Raw genomic sequence first — 24,241 nt, forward strand, 5'->3', positions numbered from 1 at the left:
ATGCCCCTTTATTTAATTAATCTCTTTAAGTTACCAAATTAATTCCTAATTAATTTATGACTTATATCAATCAAATAATCTTATTATTCTTTTAATATATTATTCTTATAACACATTAATAATAATATTTCTTCTCTCTATATAAATCACCTTGTCAAGTTGTTATGGTGAATGCAAATCAAAAGGACCATGCACAACCGGGTCGAGTAATTACCAAATATAGTTACAGCCTTAGACACTAATCCAACAATATAGCCATGGAAGCAATCAAGACTCACACAACTAGTTATAGCCATGGAAGAAATCAAGACTCACAAATGAACTGGATTTGTTACCTGTATTGCGTAGATGCACAGATTCGCAGATGGACCAAACACACACACATCAGATACTGTATTTAAAGATGAAGATGAAACAAAAGTCAGGAGTGAAGATGAAAATCGACATTAACAAAAAAAATAATAATAACCAATTTAACTCATAGATTCAACAATCAGACAAAATCGGACCAATCACATTCGTTTCTTTCTTTCTCTTTCTTCTCGCCAACACAGTGACGAGTCACCGGTGGCGAGCCCCCTAGCGAGGGCTAGGGGCGGTGTTCCAGGTTGCTTATCGAGTTTGGCGAAGGTATTTGGCAAGCCCACTCAACTTAGCCTAAGTATCTGGTTCGAACCATTTTTTAAAAATTGTATTGAAGACATGATTCTATCCTCGTGGTTCCCACAAGTTTTAATACTTCATCGTGTAACAGCCAGATTTTTCAGGTATCTTGTATATTTGTGTTTTTGGTGATTTGAGAGGGGACTCGGCGAGTTAGAGCTCAGACTCGCCGAGTAGGGACGCAGATCTGGTCGCGGGATCGCGCCTGGACTCGGCGAGTCCAGGATATGGACTCGGCGAGTCAGCGCTGTGTAATGAAACCCTAATTTCTCGGGTTTGAGACCTATTTAAAGGGCCTAATGGCCGTCATTTGTGCTCACCAGCCCTTGAGTGAAACCCTAATCGAGTGTGAGCATTTGGAGCTAAGTAGGAGGCCATTATTGATCTTGGAAGTGTCATTGTTGCAAGGAAGGAGAAGAACTAGCCAAGGGAAAGCAAGTGGAGCCACTTCTGAGGGTTTGGAGTCCAGAGCATCACTATTGTGGTAATAATTTCGAGTTATCTTCTTCCTTGTTGTTGTTTATCTAGATTTAGGGTTTGTTGAACCCTTTTGTGGCAAGATCTAGTGTCCTCTTGGTCCCTTATGAGGTTTGAACCATAGATCTGGACCCTTAGAGGTCCAGAGTATCCCTTTACCCAAGCTTTTTGGGAATCAATGGAGGCTTTGGATTGGAATCCTCATGCCTTAGGTCAAAACTCCATTTATGAGCCATGGGGTGTGTTATGGGCACCAAGATAGAAGCTTTACGTGATGAATTAGTCTAGGCAGGCCAGATCTATAGATTGTGGAAGCAGATCTGACCTTAGAAGCAAGTTGGAGTGGTTGCATGGCATGGACTCACCGAGTCTGTTCATCAGACTCGGCGAGTAGTTTGAAGATTGCCTTGGGATTGCTCAGTGAGTGGTCTAATCGAGTCATGGGTAGACTCGGTGAGTCAGGGTGAGTTGGAGTGGGATGACGAGTGGACTGAGTCAAACTGGGACTTGCCGAGTTGTTCTTGAGACTCGGCGAGTTGAGTCGGGGTGGCCCCGCGATTCTTCCAAGTGAAACTCATTGAGTAAGGGGGGAATACTCGACGTGTAGTAAGGGAATTTCAGAGGGTTGGTGAAAACGTCTAGACTCGCCGAGTCGTCGTAGCACTCGCCGAGTCCGGTCAAAGTTGACCGTTGACCAGAGTTGACCTATGTTGACTTCTTAGGGATAGTCAACCTTAGAGATATAAAGTGTTAATTAGAGACATATAATGTTATAGGAGGATTAGAGCTCGGAGGATCGAGCACGAGGGATTTCCAGGATTTGTGAGATACCGAGATACGCGAGGTGAGTCTTCTCACTATACTTTACCTTGAGTAGGTAACCAGAGTTATGTGATAGAGTATTTGTATGTTATGTATGTTATGTGTTGTACTGCATTATTCTATGTGATTTATGTGGTGCATGTTTATCAGAGTTAGAACCTGAGGGTTCACAGAGTTTGGGTGCACGGACCCACAGAGTTATAGCCTCGAGTGGATATTATGTGTTAAACGTGGTATTTTGGGGAACTCACTAAGCTCTGTGCTTACAGTGATTGATGTTATTGTTTCAGGTACTAGTGACTACCGCGGGAAGGCGCCGGCTTGATCCGTACACACACACACTCGGAGTTTTTACATTGTGATCTTGGGATTTTGTATTGACCTATATTGGATAATTAATATGGTTGTTTAATGAATGTTAATCGAATTATGTTTTATAAGAAAATTGAAAATTTTGTTTTGAAATTTACGGTGTTACAATTTGGTATCAGAGCCTTGGTTTGAGGGATTCGGGTACACCTTCGGGAGTATTTGAACTCAAACTGAGGAATTGGAAGATATTTTCAAAAGAAAACCTAACTTTTCTAAGAGTAAAAGATTTTCTTGAAAAAGAAACAAATTCCAGGAAGAAACGTGTGTACGATCAGTCAGCGCCCGAACGGTGAATTCCCAAAATATCTTTATATTATGTAATATTGACATTGATATGATGTATCTGCATGCTAGAGTAGGCTAGGTATTGCTAATAGGACTAGAGTGGCCTGATTTGTGATGCCTTAGCTTAGGGAGGGGTGAGCTGCTATGAGATGCTTGAGAGTGAGTAGGTAGCAGCGAGGGGCTTATGAGAGATCTATTAGAGAGTGGTCTACGCATGACAGAGTACTTGGGAATTGGGATCCGAAGAGGAAGATTTGGGGTGTGTACTGAGACGGTGTGGACAGTAGTATTGGGCCCGTACTACTGAAAGCACCGGGGCGGTGCACAGTCCAAATAAGAATCTTTAGGATACCAAGAATCAAGGAGGGGTGGATTGTCGAGTGTGAGAATGCTCGAGTGAATTCTAATTTATCGCATGTTGTATTTCAGAGGTTGATCATGGTGAGGACACGTCATATGCCGGAGGGTGCCGGAGCTAGTGATGAGGAGATTTGACAGATCATTCATGAGGAGGTGGCTGCGGTCATCAGGGCTGAGATACCAGAGATGTTCGGGTCTATTAAGACCGTGCTGATTGAGACATTTGACGAGCGTTATGCCGCTCTTTCTGAGGTTGCTGTTGCAGCAGCTACCGCAGCGATCGCTGCGGCGAGACCCCAGGGAGGTGATGCGTCACTGTTTCGGGAGTTCAGCAACACCAAACCACCAGAGTTTGATGGTACACAGGATCCGGTGGTAGCTATGAGGTGGATATCTGATATGGAGGGGTGCTTCTTCACTTGCTTATCTCCTGAGCATCTGAAGGTTCGGTTCGCACTGAACCAGCTTCGCTTGGGAGCGAAGGACTGGTGGAAGTTTGTGACGGTGCATTTTACGCCTGCTGAGTTTTCGGCAGTGACCTGGGAGAGGTTCACTACCATGTTCCGGGATGAGTACGTTCCCCAGGTGGAGAGGGAGCGTTTGGCACAGGAGTTTCTGACCCTCAAGCAGGGTACTGAGTCAGTTACAGCGATCACGAGGATGTTCCATGAGAGGGCGATGTTCTGCCCTGAGCACGTGTCCACTGAGCAGGCACGTATGAGCCGCTACCTGAGCATTTTGATACGGGATATTCGGGAGTTCGCCGCGAACTCCTCGTATCGGACATTTGCTGAGCTTCAGGTAAATGCCCAGAAGAGGGAGATTGAGCTTGAGACATAGGCCAGGGAGGAGGCGGAGTCTCTGGGGAGGGATCGGCAGCCGGCACAGTCCCAGCCGGTATCCAAGCGGGCCAAGCCCGCTGATCCCAAACCCGGGAACCAGAAGGGCCACACTTGCGGGAAGTGCGGCAAGGGTCATGATGGAGTCTGTCGAGTAGGATCTTGCTACAAATGTGGCAAGGAGGGGCATATGGCCAAGGACTGCCCTAAGGGGTTTGCAGTGTGTTTTCACTGCAACCAGACCGGACACCGGAAGGCGGAGTGTCCGCTGCTGCGCGGAGCATCTCAGGGATCTGCCCCTGCCGCCATCAGAGCTACAGAGAGTCGGCCCGTGAAGGCCGAGGCACCGAGAGCTCGAGGGAGAGCCTTTCAGCTGATTGCGGAGGAGGTCCGCGCTGCACTCGACGTTGTGGCTGGTACGTTTCCTTCTATATATTTATTTTGGTGTTGAGATGTTATGCTTATATTATGTTATGCATAAGTACCTTCCTTGTGAACTCTGTGCCTGCTTTAGTGTTATTTGACTCGGGTGCGAGTCGGTCTTTTGTATCTTTGGCCTTTAGTCAGCATATCAGTGTTAGTCGTGAGGCATTGAGTCGGCCTCTGCGGGTTTCCATAGCTGCCGACAGAGTGATTTGTGCCACGGAGGTCCTCCGGGGATGTGTGTTAGAGATTTTTGGGGTTGAGTTTCCGATTGATCTGGTTCCTATTGCGATGGGTGATGTCTGTGTCATAGTGGGCATGGACTAGTTGAGCCGATTTGGCGCGGTTATCGACTGCGAGCGTCAGCTGGTGACCATACGAGATCCTAGTGGGGGAGTTCTTTCGGTATACGGCGAGGGTACACGTTCTGGATCAGCCTTTTGTTCGGCCGCTAGGGCGAGGCAGTGTTTACAGCAGGGCTGTAAGGGTTTTGTGGCGTATGTGATGGATACGCGAGCGATCTCCGAGAGACCGAGTTCAGTGGATGAAGTTCCGGTGGTGCGTGAGTTTCCAGATGTTTTTCCCGAAGAATTACCGGGTGTGCCTCCCGTGAGGCAAGTGGAGTTCAGTATTGATTTGGTTCCGGGAACCGCGCCTATCGCTAAGGTGCCTTATCGTCTTGCACCTCCAGAGATGCAAGAGTTATCCTCGCAGCTTCAGGAGCTGCTGGGGAAGGGGTTTATTCGGCCGAGTAGCTTACCGTGGGGAGCACCCATTCTGTTTGTGAAGAAGAAGGACGGCTCGCATCGAATGTGTATTGATTACCGAGAATTGAATAAGCTGAAGGTCAAGAACCGTTACCCGTTGCCAAGGATCGATGATTTATTCGATCAGTTACAGGGAGCATCTTGGTTCTCCAAGATCGATTTGAGGTCGGGCTATCATCAGGTGAGAGTACGGGACGAGGACGTCCAGAAGACAGCATTCAGGATGCGTTATGGGCATTATGAGTTTGTGGTGATGCCTTTTGGGCTCACCAATGCCCCGGTTGTGTTCATGGACCTCATGAACAGGGTATGTAGGCCGATGTTGGATCGGTCGGTGATTGTATTCATCGATGATATTCTGGTATATTCGAGATCTAGAGAGCAGCATGAGGAGCATTTGAGGGAAGTTCTTGGGGTTTTGAGATCGGAGAAACTTTATGCAAAGTTTTCCAAGTGCGATTTCTGGTTGCGGGAGGTCCAGTTTCTTGGGCACCTCGTTAATCAGAAAGGGATATTGGTCGATTCGGCCAAGGTTGATGCAGTGATGAGTTGGGAGGTGCCAAAGTCACCCTCTGAGATCAGGAGCTTCCTTGGGTTGGCAGGGTACTATCGGAGGTTTATCAAGGATTTCTCCAAGATCGCAGTGCCACTCACCAGATTGACCCGGAAGGGTGTTACATTTTTATGGGGTCCCAAGCAGCAGACCTCCTTTGAGACGCTTCGCCAAAGGTTGTGCGAAGCTCCGGTATTAGCTCTTCCGGAAGGGATGGAAGATTTTGTGGTGTTCTGTGATGCATCTATTTTAGGGCTGGGAGCGGTGCTGATGCAGAAGGGACATGTGATAGCATATGCATCGAGGCAGTTAAAGCCTCATGAGACGAGATATCCCACACATGATCTAGAGTTGGGGGTAGTGGTGTTCGCCCTCAAGATTTGGCGTCACTACTTGTATGGGGTTCGTTGTACGATATACACAGACCATAAGAGCTTGAAGTACTTGATGGATCACCCTAACCTAAATATGCGGCAGAGGAGGTGGTTAGATGCGGTCAAGGATTATGATTGTGAGATCCTGTACCACCCGGGCAAGGCTAATGTGGTAGCTGACGCGTTGAGCCGCAGGGCGGAGAGTACTCCACTGCAAAATGTATGTTTGAGATTGACCGTGATAGCTCCAGTTTTGGACGCCATTCGTGGGGCACAGGCCGAGGTTGTGCATCCGGAGATGCAGAAGAGAGAACGGGTCGTTGGTTTGGTTTCAAAGTTCGTTTCGGATAGTCGAGGGCTTATGACTTTTCAGGGCCGGATTTAGGTACCGTTTGTGGGCGGTACGCGTACTACTTTGATGGAGGAAGCTCATAGATCGAAATTTTCGATCCATCCCGGGGCTACAAAAATGTATTTGGATTTGAGGAAAGAGTATTGGTGGCCTTGTATGAAGAGGGACGTCGCATGGTTTGTCGAGAGGTGTTTGACCTGTCGAAGGGTTAAGGCCGAGCACCAGAGACCGCATGGCAAGTTACAGCCATTGGAGGTTCCCGAGTGGAAGTGGGAACAGATCACTATGGATTTCATCACCAAATTGCCGAGGACTGCCAGAGGAGTTGATGCAATTTGGGTGATTGTGGATAGGTTGACGAAGAGCGCTCACTTTCTTGCCATCAGTGAGAGTTCTTCGGCGGAGAAGTTGGTGGAGGTTTATGTGAGAGAAGTGGTATCTCGGCATGGGGTGCCAATCTCGATTTTTTCGGACCGTGATGTGCGTTTCACTTCCTGATTCTGGAATAAATTTCATGAGGAGTTGGGTACTAAACTGCATTTTAGTACCGCATATCATCCCCAGACAGACGGCCAGAGTGAGCGGACGATTCAGACGCTTGAGGACATGCTTCGAGCATGTGTATTGGATTTTGGGGGTAGCTGGGATACATATTTACCCTTGGCGGAGTTTTCCTACAATAACAGCCATCATTCGAGCATCGGTATGCTGCCCTTTGAGCTGTTGTATGGTAGGAGGTGTCAGACTCCCATTTGTTGGGGTGAGGTTGGGCAGAGAGTGATGGGCAGTACAGAGATCGTGATTCAGACGACAGAGCAGATACAACGGGTCAGACAGAGGTTATTGACCGCCCAGAGCCGACAAAAGAGTTATGCGGACAGGCGCCGGTCCGAGCTTGAATTTCAGGTCGGCGACTTCGTTCTCCTGAAGGTTTCTCCTTGGAAAGGAGTGATTTGGTTCAGGAAGAGGGGCAAGTTGGGGCCCCGTTTTATAGGTCCATTTCGTGTGATTGCGAGGGTAGGCCGGGTAGCCTATCGGTTGGAGTTTCCAGCAGAGTTGGGACAGATTCACGACACTTTTCATGTGTCGCAGTTGAGGAAGTGTATAGCCGATGAATCGGCAGTGGTTCCGTTAGAGGATATTCAGGTGGATGCAAGCCTGAATTATGCCGAGAGACCAGTGGCCATCAGGGATCGGAAGATCAAGGTTCTGAGAAATAAGGAGGTATCTCTGGTGTTGGTTCAGTGGCAACACCGGAGGGGATCAGAGATGACCTGGGAGCCAGAGCGTATGATGCAGGAGCAGCATCCGGAGCTGTTTTTAGAGCGAGACTTCGAGGGCGAAGTCTAGTCCTAGTGGGGGAGAGTTGTAACAGCCGAATTTTTCAGGTATCTTGTATATTTGTGTTTTTGGTGATTTGAGAGGGGACTCGGAGAGTTGGAGCTCAGACTCGCCGAGTAGGGACGCGGATCTGGTCGCGGGATCGTGCCTGGACTCGGCGAGTCCAGGATATGGACTCGGCGAGTCAACGTTGTGTAATGAAACCCTAATTTCTCGGGTTTGAGACCTATTTAAAGGGCCTAATGGCCGTCATTTGTGCTCACCAATCCCTTGATTGAAACCCTAATCGAGTGTGAGCATTTGGAGCTAAGTAGGAGGCCATTATTGATCTTGGAGGTGTCATTGTTGCAAGGAAGGAGAAGTACTAGCCAAGGGAAAGCAAGTGGAGCCACTTCTGAGGGTTTGGAGTCCAGAGCATCACTATTGTGGTAATAATTTCGAGTTATCTTCTTCCTTGTTGTTGTTTATCTAGATTTAGGGTTTGTTGAACCCTTTTATGGCAAGATCTAGTGTCCTCTTGGTCCCTTATGAGGTTTGAACCATAGATCTGGACCCTTAGAGGTCCAGAGTGTCCCTTTACCCAAGATTTTTGGGAATCAATGGAGGCTTTGGATTGGAATCCTCATGCCTTAGGTCAAAACTCCATTTATGAGCCATGGGGTGTGTTATGGGCACCAAGATAGAAGCTTTACGTGATGAATCAGTCTAGGGAGGCCAGATCTATAGATTGTGGAAGCAGATCTGACCTTAGAAGCAAGTTGGAGTGGTTGCATGGCATGGACTCGCCGAGTCTGTTCATCAGACTCGGCGAGTAGTTTGAAGATTGCCTTGGGATTGCTCAGTGAGTGGTCCAATCGAGTCATGGGTAGACTCAGTGAGTCAGGGTGAGTTGGAGTGGGATGGCGAGTGGACTGAGTCAAACTGGGACTCGCCGAGTTGTTCTTGAGACTCGGTGAGTTGAGTCGGGGTGGCCCCGCGATTCTTCCAGGTGAAACTCGTCGAGTAAGGGGGGAATACTCGACGTGTAGTAAGGGAATTTCAGAGGGTTGGTGAAAACGTCTAGACTCGCCGTAGCACTCGCCGAGTCCGGTCAAAGTTGACCGTTGACCAGAGTTGACTTGTGTTGACTTCTTAGGGATAGTCAACCTTAGAGATATAAAGTGTTAATTAGAGACATATAATGTTATAGGAGGATTAGAGCTCGGAGGATCGAGCACGAGGGATTTCCAGGATTCGTGAGATACCGAGATACGCGAGGTGAGTCTTCTCACTATACTTTACCTTGAGTAGGTAACCAGAGTTATGTGATAGAGTATTTGTATGCTATGTATGTTATGTGTTGTACTGCATTATTCTATGTGATTTATGTGGTGCATGTTTATCAGAGTTAGAACCTGAGGGTTCACAGAGTTTGGGTGCACGGACCCACAGAGTTATAGCCTCGAGTGGCTATTATGTGTTAAACGTGGTATTTTGGGGAACTCACTAAGCTTTGTCCTTACAGTGTTTGATGTTATTGTTTCAGGTACTAGTGATGACCGCGGGAAGGCGCCGGCTTGATCCGTACACACACACACACTCGGAGTTTTTACATTGTGATATTGGGATTTTGTATTGACCTATATTGGATAATGCATATGGTTGTCTGATGAATGTTAATCGAATTATGTTTTATAAGAAAATTTAAAAATTTGTTTTGAAATTTACGGTGTTACACATCGTTTAAATGAATAGACATATATAGACTATAGTCACTTATTCTCTTAGGTATTAAAATCCGTGTGACCATTGGGATGAAGATTTAACCCATCTCTTATGTGTTACGTACCATTATAGAATAGTTTATTCTCAAGGTCATATATGATTTCACTTTCTGTACTTAAATTCCAAAAACGATGAAGATTTAACCCCTCACTCACACGCGATGTTCAAATTGGAATAAGGAGTATTACAAATGATTCCTTTCATTGTCATACTCTCCACTTTCATGTAAATCTCAAATATATATATATATATATATATATATATATATATATATATATATATATATATATATATATATATATATATATATATATATATATATATATATATTATTGTGGGTTTTCAAAATGTTTATATTATCCTACAAGGGTATATATAAAAAAAATAATATGGATTTAAAATATCCAATGGACAATCCATCCACCATCAACTTTCCCATGAAATTTCCTCTTCGAAAGCTACTCTTCATTTCTTGTGTTTGTCATATATATATATATAGCTTTCTCATTTGACTTGGTAAACACGGTTATCATCTTTATTGGAAAACTCTTACTACAAGAATAATGTGACTGAACACGTTTTAACCAATCACCACACAAAAATTAGACTGCGACAACGTTAACGAAATTTCGTAGAGTAAACATTGAACGTCGTTTTCCCTGCGGTTGGCATTAATTGTCGCCGATTGTTGAGAACTCCACCAAGTTCTAAAGAGTTTAAACTGACTGGAATGTACAAATTCTTAAACACCAATTACTACTTCAACATGATATTCTTCAATAGTATGGAGTATATTCTCAGTGTCAAAGAAATAAAAAAAATCCATAAATTAAACACGTATCTTATCTAAACCACCATGTAAACAACTCTCTGGTTCTGTATAGTTTCTTGAAATACTTTCGTTTCTAATCTTCCGACATTATGTCAAGTGATGATACTGGTGAGATCGCGGCTATTAGTGTTACCCTTTCTGTCGTCGGTAAGTACTTCCATTCTCTTAGTAGCACAGTTCTATTAAACAATCCAGCTGTTGATAGTTTCTGTTTGCAGTTGTTGTGGTGAAGATAGCCATCATTGTATATGTATGCAATAAACGATCTAAGACGCAAACGGAGCAATTCAGTAACGACTCCCGTTTTATTCCCCTGACTATGGTTAAATTTCTGGATGACATGGAAAGAGAAAAACCCATTCGATTCACTTCTCAACAGTTAAGAATAGCAACAGAAAACTTCAGTATCTTATTGGGTTCAGGTGGGTTCGGGACAGTTTACAAGGGTCTTTTCAGCAACGGTACAGCTGTCGCCGTGAAAGTACTAAACGGAACCTCCGACAAGAGAATTGAAGAACAATTCATGGCGGAAGTAAGCACAATGGGAAGAACCCATCACTTTAATCTCGTCAGGCTTTATGGGTTTTGCTTCGAGTCAAGTTTAAGAGCTCTTGTGTACGAATTTATGGTCAACGGCTCCCTGGATAATCACTTGTTTAAAGCAAGCAAAGGACCGATTATAGGGTTTGAGCAGCTCTACGAGATTGGTCTGGGAACTGCAAGAGGTATCGCTTACTTGCATGAAGAATGTCCTCAAAGAATCGTTCATTATGATATCAAACCAGGAAACATACTTTTGGATTCAAAGTTTTGTGCAAAAGTGGCGGATTTCGGTTTAGCTAAACTCTGCAACAGGGATAACACTCATATAACCATGACCGGAGGACGTGGTACTCCTGGATACGCCGCCCCAGAGCTCTGGTTTCCTCTTCCTGTTTCACACAAATGTGATGTTTATAGTTTCGGTATGCTACTCTTTGAGATCATCGGAAGAAGGAGGAACATGGACGTGAGACTTGCAGATAGTCAACAATGGTTTCCAATATGGGTGTGGGGGAAATACGAAAGGAAAGAGTTGAAAGATTTGATGATAGTTTGTGCGATTGAAGAGAAGGATCATGAAGCTGTTGAGAGGATGCTTAAGGTAGCTCTTTGCTGCGTTCAGTATAGACCGGAGACTCGGCCTGTGATGAGCATCGTTGTGAAAATGTTGGAAGGTGCATTACCGGTGCCGGAGCCTTTAAATCCGTTTTCGTATCTGTTCTCGGGTGTTAATGAAGCTGATGATTCTTTGGCTCGATTGGCTTGGAATGGTGGTGGTTCTGATTGGTCTTCGTCTGATGTTAACACCAAGTCTACTGTAGTTGCAGGTACACCTTTGATGAGGAGACATGAGATCACAATGGCATCGGACTAATTATACTGAACTATGTATTAATGTATAGAAGGACAACCAAATAGATCTGGAAGAAAATAAATGTAACGTTATCTTTTGTTTTGTTTTATAATGAAGGATGTTTTGGATATCCGAATCAACAACTAAATCTCTCATCGTTTTAGAATCAAATGTGTGCTTGTTTAATTTGACGTTAAAGGTGTACCTCTTTTATACTACATAAGAGCAAAATATAAAAAAGTTAAAAATGCATATGGAACTATATCATTGCTAGCTTATAAATTAGGGCTGAAAAGTGGATAATGTGGTTCTCTTTTATGTAGGATGTTAAAAGAAGTTATTTTTTAGTATCTGAGCAAGTGAACATGTAAGTTGGGTCGAGATCGTCTAACCATACCTCGTTAAACCTAATGCACAAGGTAAAATAAGGTGTGACGAGCTTATAGTGATTACAGGCCCAATCATAAAATCACTAATCAGGCCTCCACCAAAGGGCTTCTAGTCCAGCGGTATCAGGTGTTGCCCTCCCTTCTTGAGGTCGAGGGTTCAAGTCCCGTGAGGAACATAGGTGGAGATTCAGGAGAATTGCAGAAGTAGAATAGAGTAGATTTGCCTTTTAAAAAAAAAAACTAACTAACTAACCAGGCCTCCGGTAAATGCCTTAAGCGAGCCTAGTCAAGAAAATCTTTAACCACATTGTAAGCGAGCATAGGAAAACGCTTATAAGCCCATGCCCTTTTAACTACTTTTTGTAAATTATTTGAAAGTATTTTACTTAAAACGTTACAATCGGGGATAACCATAACTAGGCCTACATAACCATGCCCTTAACCATAGTAAAACTTTAATTAGGTATCATGTGGTGCCTTCACTCTATGAGATCTATGGTGCAAATCCTGTCGTTGATTAGGTGTTAATTTAAGAGTAGATTATATATTTGTATTTATCGGTTTAAAAAAAAAAAGTTGGATCTCTAAATGTTAAGATCGACATTGAGTAATCAGTCATGGGCTTATTTGAACTCGTTATGGACAATGGTTGGGTTCAAAATTCTTAACCAATTCTCATGGGTACTTTTAACACTAGAGAATCATTTCCTCCCAACTCATTCAATTCATTGCCAAATCAGCATCACCTTAGTATTTCTTTCTCCTTTCTCTTTCATCTTTTTCAACCCACAACATATTTAAATTTTATATTTTCCAATCCATTCAACCCACTTAATTTTTTATTTAAACTAAACACAAACTAATAAAAAAATATACAAAACTACTTTATATAATATTAAAATTATACAAAATAATTTAAAAATTGATTAAATAACATACAAAATTGATTTGGTACAAGTTTTGATGCATAATGTACAAGTGATTGCATGAGTTGAAAATGATATATACATGGGCTTCACTAACACGTATATATCATTTTCAACTCATGCAATACTAACGCGTATACATCATTTTCAACTCATGCAATAATCACTTGTATATAGGGGTGAAAATTGTTGGCACGATATGACAAAAATACACGAGACGAAACGAAATTGGGACGAAACTGAAATTCGAATTCGTGTTCGTGTTCGTGTTAAGTGTAAAAAACACGATGTCGTATCGTTTCGTATTCGTGTTTAAAATTTGACACGAAATGGACACGATTAGCATTTATTTGTCGTGTTGTTCGTGTTATGTATGATTAAATATTAATTAAATAAAATAAATTTTTTTATTATGTTATATTTATCGTGCCATGTTGTGTTTATCGTTTTTTAATCGTTTCGGTTTCGTGTTAGTTAAAAAAAAGACGACATCATTTCGTGTCGTGTTTGTGTTATATAAAATCTTGTCGTGTCGTGTTGTGTCAGGCAAAAACACGATACGATGACCCGATTTGTCACCCCTATTTGTACATTATGCATCAAAACTTGTATCTCCACTTAAAGTTCACCTGATAACAATTTCATTATACAACTCCCCTTTGGTGATGGTGTACCAAGCCACTTGAAATATTCACATCCTTTTTTGGACCCTGTTAACATTTTGACCGTTATAGCCTTAGATAAAAACAAACATTTACTAACTTAATGAAGAAAATTAATTTTTTTTACGTTATAGGTAGTTAGGGCAAACCTTGAAGCTTCTTCCTCGATTATCTTTTAGTTGAAACATAGTATTGTAGCTCATCACTATCGCCACGCTTGTTGAAAGGAGACATTTTGAAGTATTGTAGACTTGTAGTTCATCATTACAGTCACACTTAGTTGGAAATGGGATAAGGAGTAATACAAATGATTTCCTTGATTGTCATACTTCTCCAATTTCTTGTAAATTGTGATTTTCGAACATGTTTATATATTATCCTACAATTAGAGTGACTTTACAGGAAATTCCTATTTATTAGAAGTTAAAATACCTGATAAACGTTGATATAAAAAATCCAACAGACAATCCATCCAGGGTCAGCCCTAATTACCGGCGTTGTTGTCTGGTGCTCCTTTTACTTGGTGTCAACCAACGACAAGCCCAAGCCGTCTATCTAAGACGACCTTCCTTGTTTCCTTTTTAAAGCCCTAAATTAAAGGCCATTGTTTATTGCCAATCCTCGTTCCAAATTTTATAACTTAAAGACATGGTTTTTATTTATTTTTCAGTTTTTAAATGCATATGATATGTAAATCGGCTGTTTCTGTTTGTTACATTATTATATAATGATATAAGTGAGGTTTATTTTAAAAATATAAAATTTCAATTTTTTGCTCAAAGCCTCTAAAGGCTAACTTATTCGATTGTGATTTATTGTTTTTTTTTTTTTTTTTTTTTTTTTTTTTTTTTTCTTCTTCTGTGTTTTGGGATGTGGGTGATTGATCGCTGCCCGGGGTTTTCATAGCTCATTGATGTTTAGGATAATGGAATTGTCCAAAGTGCATTGCTTGTGGACAATCACTTATTAGTAGCGTTTTTGTTTCATCTTTTCCATAATTTTTTTTTGTTTGTTTGTTTGTCGCGCATGTTGGTAGTTGCTATTTAAAGCTCTTATGCTAGTTTTGACTCGGTTTTTCACTGCTGGAAATGCTCATGTGTGCAAAATTTGTGTCAATACAGAAAACGATGGACAACCTCTAGTGCTTGTGGGTCCGATGTTGCAAAATAAACATACAATCTTTGCTATTTTGGGTTTTGTCCATAGAGTTCATTTCCTTTTTGGTGATGCAAGTGAGATTTCATTGGTGCTGATTGCTTAGATGTATATTGTTCCAGTTCTGTCTACCATTCTTCTTATCTCTAAAGGGTGTTAGGGGCTTGGTTTGTTTATCAATGCATAATATTGCAAAGTACCTTGTTATTGTGAGTTTCGCAACGATTATGATTGTTTGATCTTTGACTGTGAATTGTCTCCTACTGTATTCGTGCATTGCTTGTGAATTACAATGTTTTTCTAGAGTTGTTTTAGCTTATCTTTTGTTTATATTGACACCTTTGTAAAATACTTTGTTTTGGTTCATATATATCCTGTTGGTTTTCTAATTTCACTAAATTTCTCCGTTCTAATTTTTTTTTTTTTTTGATGTTTTTGCTTTAACAACACGAAAACATCTTCTTAGGTGAAATTTGCAAGTTTACTTTCTATTGAATATGGTTATTTCTTTAATAAATAACTTGTGTAACCTTTTTGTTTTAGAAAATTATGTCATTGTTTTGTGATAGTAGTTATATGAAATAAAAATGGGTTTGTAGCATCATATTATATTTTTTCGTCCCTGTCATGAAAAACAAACAATAGGACCGGCATTGAACCCATCCAACACCAAAGATTATTAGAACTTTCCCATGTAATTTCCTCATCGAAAGCTACTCTTCATTTATTACGTTTGTCTTATGGCTTCATTTGACTTGGCAACTCAAACATAATTATCATCTTTATGTGAAACGCTTATTCTTCCACAAACATTTTCTTTATCCATATTTAATTTATAGTTAGTTGACAATTATGTCCCTAATTTAAATATATAATATTTATAAATTTTAATTAGTACATAGCTTTTTTAGGTGCTGATCATGCTCATTCCTAGACACTGAATCATGCTTTCCTTCTTTATCCCACCAAGTTTCAAAGTTCATACGCGGGTATGCCGTGAAGAATAAAACACATACACATAGAATCATACGTTGTGAAGACACATATAAATCATAATCAAAGAATTAACATAATTATTTTGATATTCAGAATTAACAGATCCAATCAATTATGCCATAAAGCTGTGTGTAATCAAAGTTGTGTGCAAATAAAACTATTAATAAAGATTCAAGAATTGAATTGGGATGCCATAGAGTGGGGACGTCTTTTGTGTTCCAGAATCTTGTACTAGGAAACAGTCTTGTTGTGTATTATGTAGTTCATACATGCGTGATGATGATTAAGTAAATTAGAGAATGAGATTTATTACTACAAGAATAATATGATAGAACACATTTCAACCAATCAACACACAAAAATTAGACTATCACAACGTTAACAAAATTTCGTGAAGTAAACACTGAACGTCATTTTCGATCATATGCGGTTGGCATTAATTGTAGCCGATTGTTGTCTACTCACCCAAGTTCCATACACTCTAAACCGACTGCAATGTACAAATTCTTAAACACCAAGTACTACTTTAACATGATCATTATTCTATGGATTTATAGTCTTAGTGACAAATAATAAAAACAATAAATTAAACCCCTTATCTGAAACGTCCATGTAAACAAAACAACTCTTTGGTTCTGTATACATTCTTGAATCCTAAAAGGCGAAGCCTTTCGTGTTAATCTTCAAACATTATGGCCGATGGTGGTGCAGTTTTCGTTATTGTTGTTGGTAAGTTCTTCCAGTACTCTCATCGTTGTGAAGTTGTATTAAAAAATACAGAAGTTAATTAATTAATTATTAATATTTATTTGTTTGCAGTTGTTGTGGTGAAGATAGCAATCATTTTATGTGTATGCAATAAACTGAATCAACGATCTAAGACGCAAACGGAACCATTCCCTAACGACTCCCGTTTTATTCCGCTCGCGATGGTTAAATTCCTGGATGACATGGAAAGAGAAAAACCGATCCGGTTCACCGCTCAACAGCTAAGAATAGCGACAGAAAACTTCAGCATCTTATTGGGTTCAGGTGGGTTCGGGACAGTTTACAAGGGTCTTGTTAGCAACGGCATAGCTGTAGCTGTAAAAGTACTAAACGGAACCTCCGACAAGAGAATTGAAGAACAGTTCATGGCGGAAGTAAGCACAATGGGAAGAACCCATCACTTTAATCTCGTCAGGCTTTATGGGTTTTGCTTCGAGTCAAGTTTAAGAGCTCTTGTATACGAATTTATGGTCAACGGCTCCCTGGATAATCACTTGTTTAAAGCAAGCAAAGGACCGATTATAGGGTTTGAGCAACTCTACGAGATTGGTCTGGGAACTGCAAGAGGCATCGCTTACTTGCATGAAGAATGTCCTCAAAGAATCGTTCATTATGATATCAAACCAGGAAACATACTTTTGGATTCAAAGTTTTGTGCAAAAGTGGCGGATTTCGGTTTAGCTAAACTCTGCAACAGGGATAACACTCATATAACCATGACCGGAGGACGTGGTACTCCTGGATACGCCGCCCCAGAGCTCTGGTTTCCTCTTCCTGTTTCACACAAATGTGATGTTTATAGTTTCGGTATGCTACTCTTTGAGATTATCGGAAGAAGGAGGAACATGGACGTGAGACTTGCAGATAGTCAACAATGGTTTCCAATATGGGTGTGGGGGAAATACGAAAGGAAAGAGTTGAAAGATTTGATGATAGTTTGTGCGATTGAAGAGAAGGATCATGAAGCTGTTGAGAGGATGCTTAAGGTAGCTCTTTGCTGCGTTCAGTATAGACCGGAGACTCGGCCTGTGATGAGCATCGTTGTGAAAATGTTGGAAGGTGCATTACCGGTGCCGGAGCCTTTAAATCCGTTTTCGTATCTGTTCTCGGGTGTTAATGAAGCTGATGATTCTTTGGCTCGATTGGCTTGGAATGGTGGTGGTTCTGATTGGTCTTCGTCTGATGTTAACACCAAGTCTACTGTAGTTGCAGGTACACCTTTGATGAGGAGACATGAGATCACAATGGCATCGGAGTAATTATACTGAACTATGTATAGAAGGACAACCAAATAGATCTGGAAGAAAATAAATGTAACGTTATCTTTTGTTTTGTTATATATTGAAGGATGTTTTGGATATCCGAATCAACAACTAGATCTCTCATCGTTTTAGATCCAAATGTGTGCTTGTTTAATTTGACGTTAAAGGTGTAGGTGTACCTCTTTTATATATAAGAGCGAAATATGAAAAAGTTAAAAATGCATATTGAACTATCTCATTTCTAGATTATAAACTGCATACTGCATAATGAGCATATAAGTTGGGTCGAGATCGTCAAGCTATACGCCTATACCTCGTTAAACCTAAAGCACAAGAGGGAAAAAATAAGGTCCGACGAGCTTTTAGTCATTCCTGGCCAATCATAAAATCACTAACTAGGTCTCACGTATATGCCTTAAGCGGGCCTAGTCAAAAAAAAAAAAAAAAAAAAAATTAACCATGCCCTTAACCATACAGCGTTAATTAGGTATATAACGACACCCCTAAGAGGTTGCTCTCTAAATGTTACGATGGACATTAAGTAACCAGTCATTGGCATATTTTAACTCGTTATGGACCATGATTGGGCTCAAAATTCTTAACCAATTCTCATGCGCACATCTAACTCTCTAAGCTAAAGTTGATGGGAGTGGAAACCACAAGAACATGTCAGGATTGACATGGTAGATGTGGGCAAGGGAGAATGTGACAGTAATAGCTAGCATTTTTTTAGTTTTGGATTAGTTTCGTTGCAGATTTGATCCCTCTCCAAATTGAAAAGACTAAAATATCCTTAATATATTTATTTTTCATTTTTCTTTCTGTTTTAACCATTTTATAATTACTTAATAAATACAAAATCTCTCTCTCTCTCTCTCTCTCTCTCTCTCTCTCTCCATCATCTTCTTCCCCACCCACCCCTTCTTCTCTATTTTTCTTTCTTCCATTAGATCACCTGCAACCCAAAATCAAAAAGGAAAATCCATTCACTATTTTGTGTATAATCGCTACCAGCAAACAAATCCAGTTAATAACTTACCACCACCACACTTCTCTCCCCTTCATATCTACTTCTGTTTTTTTATCTAGGTTAAGAAATTATCACATTGAAATTCATCAGCTTGATGCCGAGAGTCTAACCTCACACCAAAACCAGGTTTACCTCATACAAAAGAGACATCTTGCTTCAGAATTCAACATCACCACACTAGATCTTAAAACATAAGATAAAAAGGATTACAATCGAAATAAGTACAAAAAGAAACATGTTGATCAAAAGCATTCAATGAAAGGAATGTGGAGGTCGTCGATGGAAGGGCGACAGAGGTTATTGGTAAAAGTGGAAGCACCGTTGGGATTGGAAGAAAGAATAAGGGTGGGATGGTGGGTGGCTTAGCTTTGATACGAGAAGAAGAAATAGGAAAGGAGGTTCGATGGAGTGTAAGAGTTTGTGACGGGGAAAAAAAAAACGAAGGAGAGCCCCCATTGTTATCTACAGGCGACATTCCTCCACTTCTTGGTCCTCTAACTGAATCGCACATTCCTCAGATGTTGAATCCAGTAGAGTTAGAGATGTTAGAAGCTTGATTTTCAAAGATGCTAGCTCGATTGCAGAGAGATCTTGATGTAACTGTAGATCTGTGGACATGATGAGGTGGTGGTCACGGTGGTTGTTGGTGATAACTCAGTGGGTGTGTGGAATTTTATTTAAGAAGGAAGATATGAGGAAGATGAAGTGTTCCTATTAAAGATGTGGGGGTATACGAGAGAGAGGGAGAGGGAGAGGGAGAGAGGCAGAGAGACCCAAATTATTATTTTTTTCATTTAAATTAAATAGAAAAAAATAAAAAATTATAACAGAAGGGCATCATAGTCATTTCAATTTTACGAGGGACCAAAATTACGTACAAACATGGTCAAAAGGACCACCAATCCAAAAAAGTCGTGGTTTGGACTAAAACCCCAAAAAATTGCATACCGCAGGGACTATTTTTGCAGTTTTGTCTAGCTAATTTTTAGCATAAAAGAGCAAAATATCCATAATCAATAAATAGTAATCGTATGGTTTGTGAGTTTGTTTAATATATGAGACTCGTATATTGTATGAGTTTATTATTTAAAAATATATATATGAAATTTTAACAATTTGACTAATTTGAATTTATAAGAAAAAATTTAAATTATCAAAATTAATGATGTTTTAATATATTGAATACAATGCATATATAAACTCTTTTAATAAATACATTATATATATATATATATTATCTAACATATTAAATGTAGAATTTTAATTTAATAAAATAAAAAATACAATAAAATGACAAGTAAAAATAGAAAATTCTAAAATTCTAAAAAATGTCATATGTCCAAATGAAAAAAAAAGAGGACAGGTGACCAAAAAATTGATTTATTTGGGAGGATTTGGGCTAAAAGTTGTTATTGTGTATCTTAAATACATAAAAAAAATTGTAATTATAAAAATCAAATTTGTTTCCTATTTATTTGTGACATCCCCAATTTCTCGGCCAAAAAAGACCGATTTGTTTATGTTTTGTTTTTAAAATCAGAGTAATCTTTTAAAGAAAACAGTTGAAGAATTTGTTCCCAAAATATGATAAAGATTTATCAAAGCATTTCTTTAAAGAAATGTATTTTCATTATATAAAAAAAAATCTCGGGATGTCGTGTTCCGATACAGACACATAAGCATAAACAGAACATACATTATTTCACTAAAGATTTTACATCTCCTTTAATCTCTCCGTGAAATATATCTTCGTATCGATACCTGTGATACAAAGAAAACTGAGTGGGTCAGGTTTGGGAGCCTGATGAGCATATAGCGTTTTCAACCCACAATAATATAATTATTATATTCAACCATTAAACAATCAACCCAATTACCCATCCCCATTATCTTCTTTATTTCTTAGGATTTCACCTTAAGAATTCAACTACCCGTCATTCATTCATTCCTAAGGATTGACCTAAGGAATTAGCACAAAATCTATTGCTACATAAGGGCGCATCTACCAACAACATCCTTTAAGCGCCTCTGTCAGGATTACATCATACATTATGAGGCGCGACTGCCAGGTTTATGACATTCTCTTTTAGGCGCATCTGCCGACATTATCCTATAAGCGCATCTGCCAGGATTATCCTATAAGCGCATCTACTAGTATTATGACATTCTCTAATTGGTGCATCTACCAATATTATACTTAAGCACATCTGCTAGTATTATGACATCTCTATTTGGCGCATCTGTCGACATTATCCTATAAGCGCATCTACCAGGATTATCCTATGAGCGCATCTGCTAGTATTATGACATTCTCTAATTGGTGCATCTACCAATATTATTCTTAAGCATTTTTCGTACTTCCTCATTTGATCACATACCAACTATCTTATCTACCCATGTTCTACCCAACATATTCGCAGATATAAAATACATATACAGTTTAACTCATTTAAAAACTATATAAAACATCCCTTCCACACTCATCTCAAATAAGCAAACAATGTATAAACACATAACACATATTTCTTAGCAAATACTTCATATATATGCGTTAGAAGAAAGTAACCACACACTCACACATATAAACAAATTTATATTATACATATAACACATATTTCATAACAAATACTTAATATTTATGTGTTAGAAGAAAGTGACCACACACTCACACATATAAACAACGATATACTTGATACATTCAAACAATACTTGTATTATTATCGTGTTTATAAAAGTGACTATACACTCATACATATAAACAACTTTATATTATACATATAGCACGTATTTCAAAACAAATACTTAATATTTATGTGTTAGAAGAAAGTGACCACACACTCACTTGATCAGAAGATGATCGGACAACACTACGACTTGTAGAAGTAGTATTCTTCGGTGAAACCGGGATCACTTCACACATCAGGTTTCTCGCAGGCAGAGCTTCGGCTCGAAAACTATTTTCTTCTCGGGATCTTCGGACTTCGGGACTCGCTTTAGGTCTCGGGGTTGATATCGGGGCTTCTGGGGTACTTCTTTGCACATAAATTGAGGTAATATGGGTGAGAGATGAGAGAATAAGTAACCAAACTCGGTTGGCCCTTCAAATCTATTTATAGGGCAAAACTGGCCCTTGCCACGTCGTGGGCTTGGTCATCACTGCATGCGTTATCTCAAGTTACATCTGGGGGAATCCCGGAGGTGTCAGAAGACCTGCCACGTCATGGTCTCTGACACAGCTTTGGGGTTCGCGACCCGAACTTCAAAAATTCATAACTTTCGCATACGAACTTCGTTTTCGACGTTATTTATATCGACGCGAATGTGAGATTATGCTCTACAACTCTCGTTTAGACTCTATTGTCTAATTTTGACTTTATTTTTAATATATTATAATTATATTACTTATATATTATCTTTACTAGGCCGGGACAAGAAAACTCTGTTCGAAATTCATAACTCCTTCATCTAAACTCTGTTTTCGTCTGTCTTTTTATCGTTGGACTACTATCGAAGAAATATTCGACTCTCGTTTAGATCACTAAGGATAGATATTTATATACCTTAAATTCACTATTTACGTCGCGCTGGGTCATACCGGTTCTGTCGCGAAACTTCGACTGGTCATAACTTCTTTGTTATAACTTGAATTTTGACGTTGTTTATATGCACGGAAACCTTGTGACATATACTACAACTTGGTTAAAATTAATCTTTCTAAATAATCTTCCATCAAAAAGTCATTTTTGATGTTTATCGTCTCTAATTTGACTAGCACGGATCTACATGCGTTACATTATTTATAGATGAAATCAAAAAAAAAAAAAAAAACTGTTAAATTATTTATTACGAGGGATAAATTTAGAAAAATGTTTGTTTATCGTCCATTAATAAAAAAAAAACAACTAATTCCTATTTTAGGTAACTATTAGTAATTTTCAAAAGAAAAAACTACAAGATATCTCTATGGTTTACTAAATGTTACAAATACTCTGTTATTTTATTTATTTATTTATTTTTATTTTTTTGACAAACATAGTCTCTATGGTTTCCAAAACTTACGTGAAATACCATTTTTGTTGATGTTGTTACTGTTAATCTATTAGTGTGAGGGTATTTTGATCTTTTTCAAGTATTAGGGATTAGGTTTGTGATTATGGTAAACCATATAGGCTATATATGTATTTTTTTTATATATTATATGTTTATGCGTTTGTGATTTTTTCACCTCTTTACTTTTTAAATCACTTTTAACTTTGAAAAATATTACTTTCAACTTCTATTTTGTAAATTTTCGTATTTAACCTCGTATTATATATATAATTTAATTTTCATTAATAATTTATGTTCGTTAACCTAAAAAAACTATTTTTACGTGTTTACTTTTATATATTTTTGGGTGTAATTCAAGGTTGTCAACATTTTGATTTTAATATAGAACTTTCTTTCATTAACTTTTTAAAATAATTACATGGTTTTTTTATAAACTTATCTGTTTAAATTCAAGTTTGTTTACACTTCGACGTAGGTTTTTTTTTTTTCGTTTTTGTGTTTAACTTTATATATGTTTCATACATATGAAACAGGTCATATATAATAATTTTTGTTTGTTAATATTAATAAAACATATTATATTCGAGTTTGTTTATATTTCGATGTTTTTTTTAATATTTTTTTGTTTAATTTTATGTACATTCCTTCGTATTATTCTGATCACATATAATAACTTTCATTAGTTAGCTTAAAAAATATATTATATTCGAGTTTGTCTACGGTTCGACGTAACTTTTCTTTTAAGTTTTTTTAAAGCTAATGAATGAAAATTATTGTATTTGATGCGAATGATACATACGAATATACATACAATTTAGCACAAAATATAAATAAAAAAGAATTACGTTGAAACGTACACTAACTCGAATATTATACATATTTTAAATTAACAAATGAAAGTTATTGTATGTGACCCGTCCCGTACGTAAGAAACATACATAAATTTAAACACCAAAAAAAAAAACACACACACTAAGTCGAAATATAGACAAACTTCAATTTAAACCAATATATATATATATATATATATATATATATATATATATATATATATATATATATATATATATATATATATATATATATATATATATATATATATATATATAATTTTTTTTTAATAACTAACAAAAAAAGTTCTAAATTTAAATCGAAACATTGACCGCCTTAGATTATAGCGACAAATATATAAAAATATACATGTAAAAATAGTTCTTTTTAGGTTAACGAATATAAGTTATTATAAATCAAATTATATATACAATACATGGTTACACACAAAAATTTAGAAAATAAGGGGTGAAAGTAACATTTTTCAAAGTTCAAAGTGAAGGATTCAAAATAATATTTTAAAAAGTAAATAGGTGGAAAAGCACAAACTCA

The 24,241-nt window shown here is 38.7% G+C and overlaps 2 protein-coding genes across 2 annotated transcripts; both read left to right on the forward strand.

The window, feature by feature from the left end:
* Positions 1-10,092: 10,092 nt before the first annotated feature.
* On the forward strand, positions 10,093-11,791 carry LOC145012613 (G-type lectin S-receptor-like serine/threonine-protein kinase At1g34300). The gene is made up of 2 exons (XM_078971406.1): positions 10,093-10,371; positions 10,443-11,791. The coding sequence occupies exons 1-2, from the start codon at positions 10,314-10,316 to the stop codon at positions 11,639-11,641; spliced, it is 1,257 nt and encodes a 418-aa protein (XP_078827532.1). The 5' UTR covers positions 10,093-10,313; the 3' UTR covers positions 11,642-11,791.
* Positions 11,792-16,334: 4,543 nt separating this feature from the next.
* On the forward strand, positions 16,335-17,947 carry LOC145008179 (G-type lectin S-receptor-like serine/threonine-protein kinase At1g34300). Its single transcript, XM_078966802.1, has 2 exons — positions 16,335-16,477; positions 16,568-17,947. The coding sequence occupies exons 1-2, from the start codon at positions 16,441-16,443 to the stop codon at positions 17,773-17,775; spliced, it is 1,245 nt and encodes a 414-aa protein (XP_078822928.1). The 5' UTR covers positions 16,335-16,440; the 3' UTR covers positions 17,776-17,947.
* The last annotated feature ends 6,294 nt before the right edge of the window (positions 17,948-24,241 follow it).

The sequence above is a fragment of the Lactuca saligna genome, chromosome 8 (genome assembly GCF_052625555.1).
Source record: "Lactuca saligna cultivar CGN05327 chromosome 8, ASM5262555v1, whole genome shotgun sequence".
Lineage (NCBI taxonomy): Eukaryota > Viridiplantae > Streptophyta > Magnoliopsida > Asterales > Asteraceae > Lactuca > Lactuca saligna.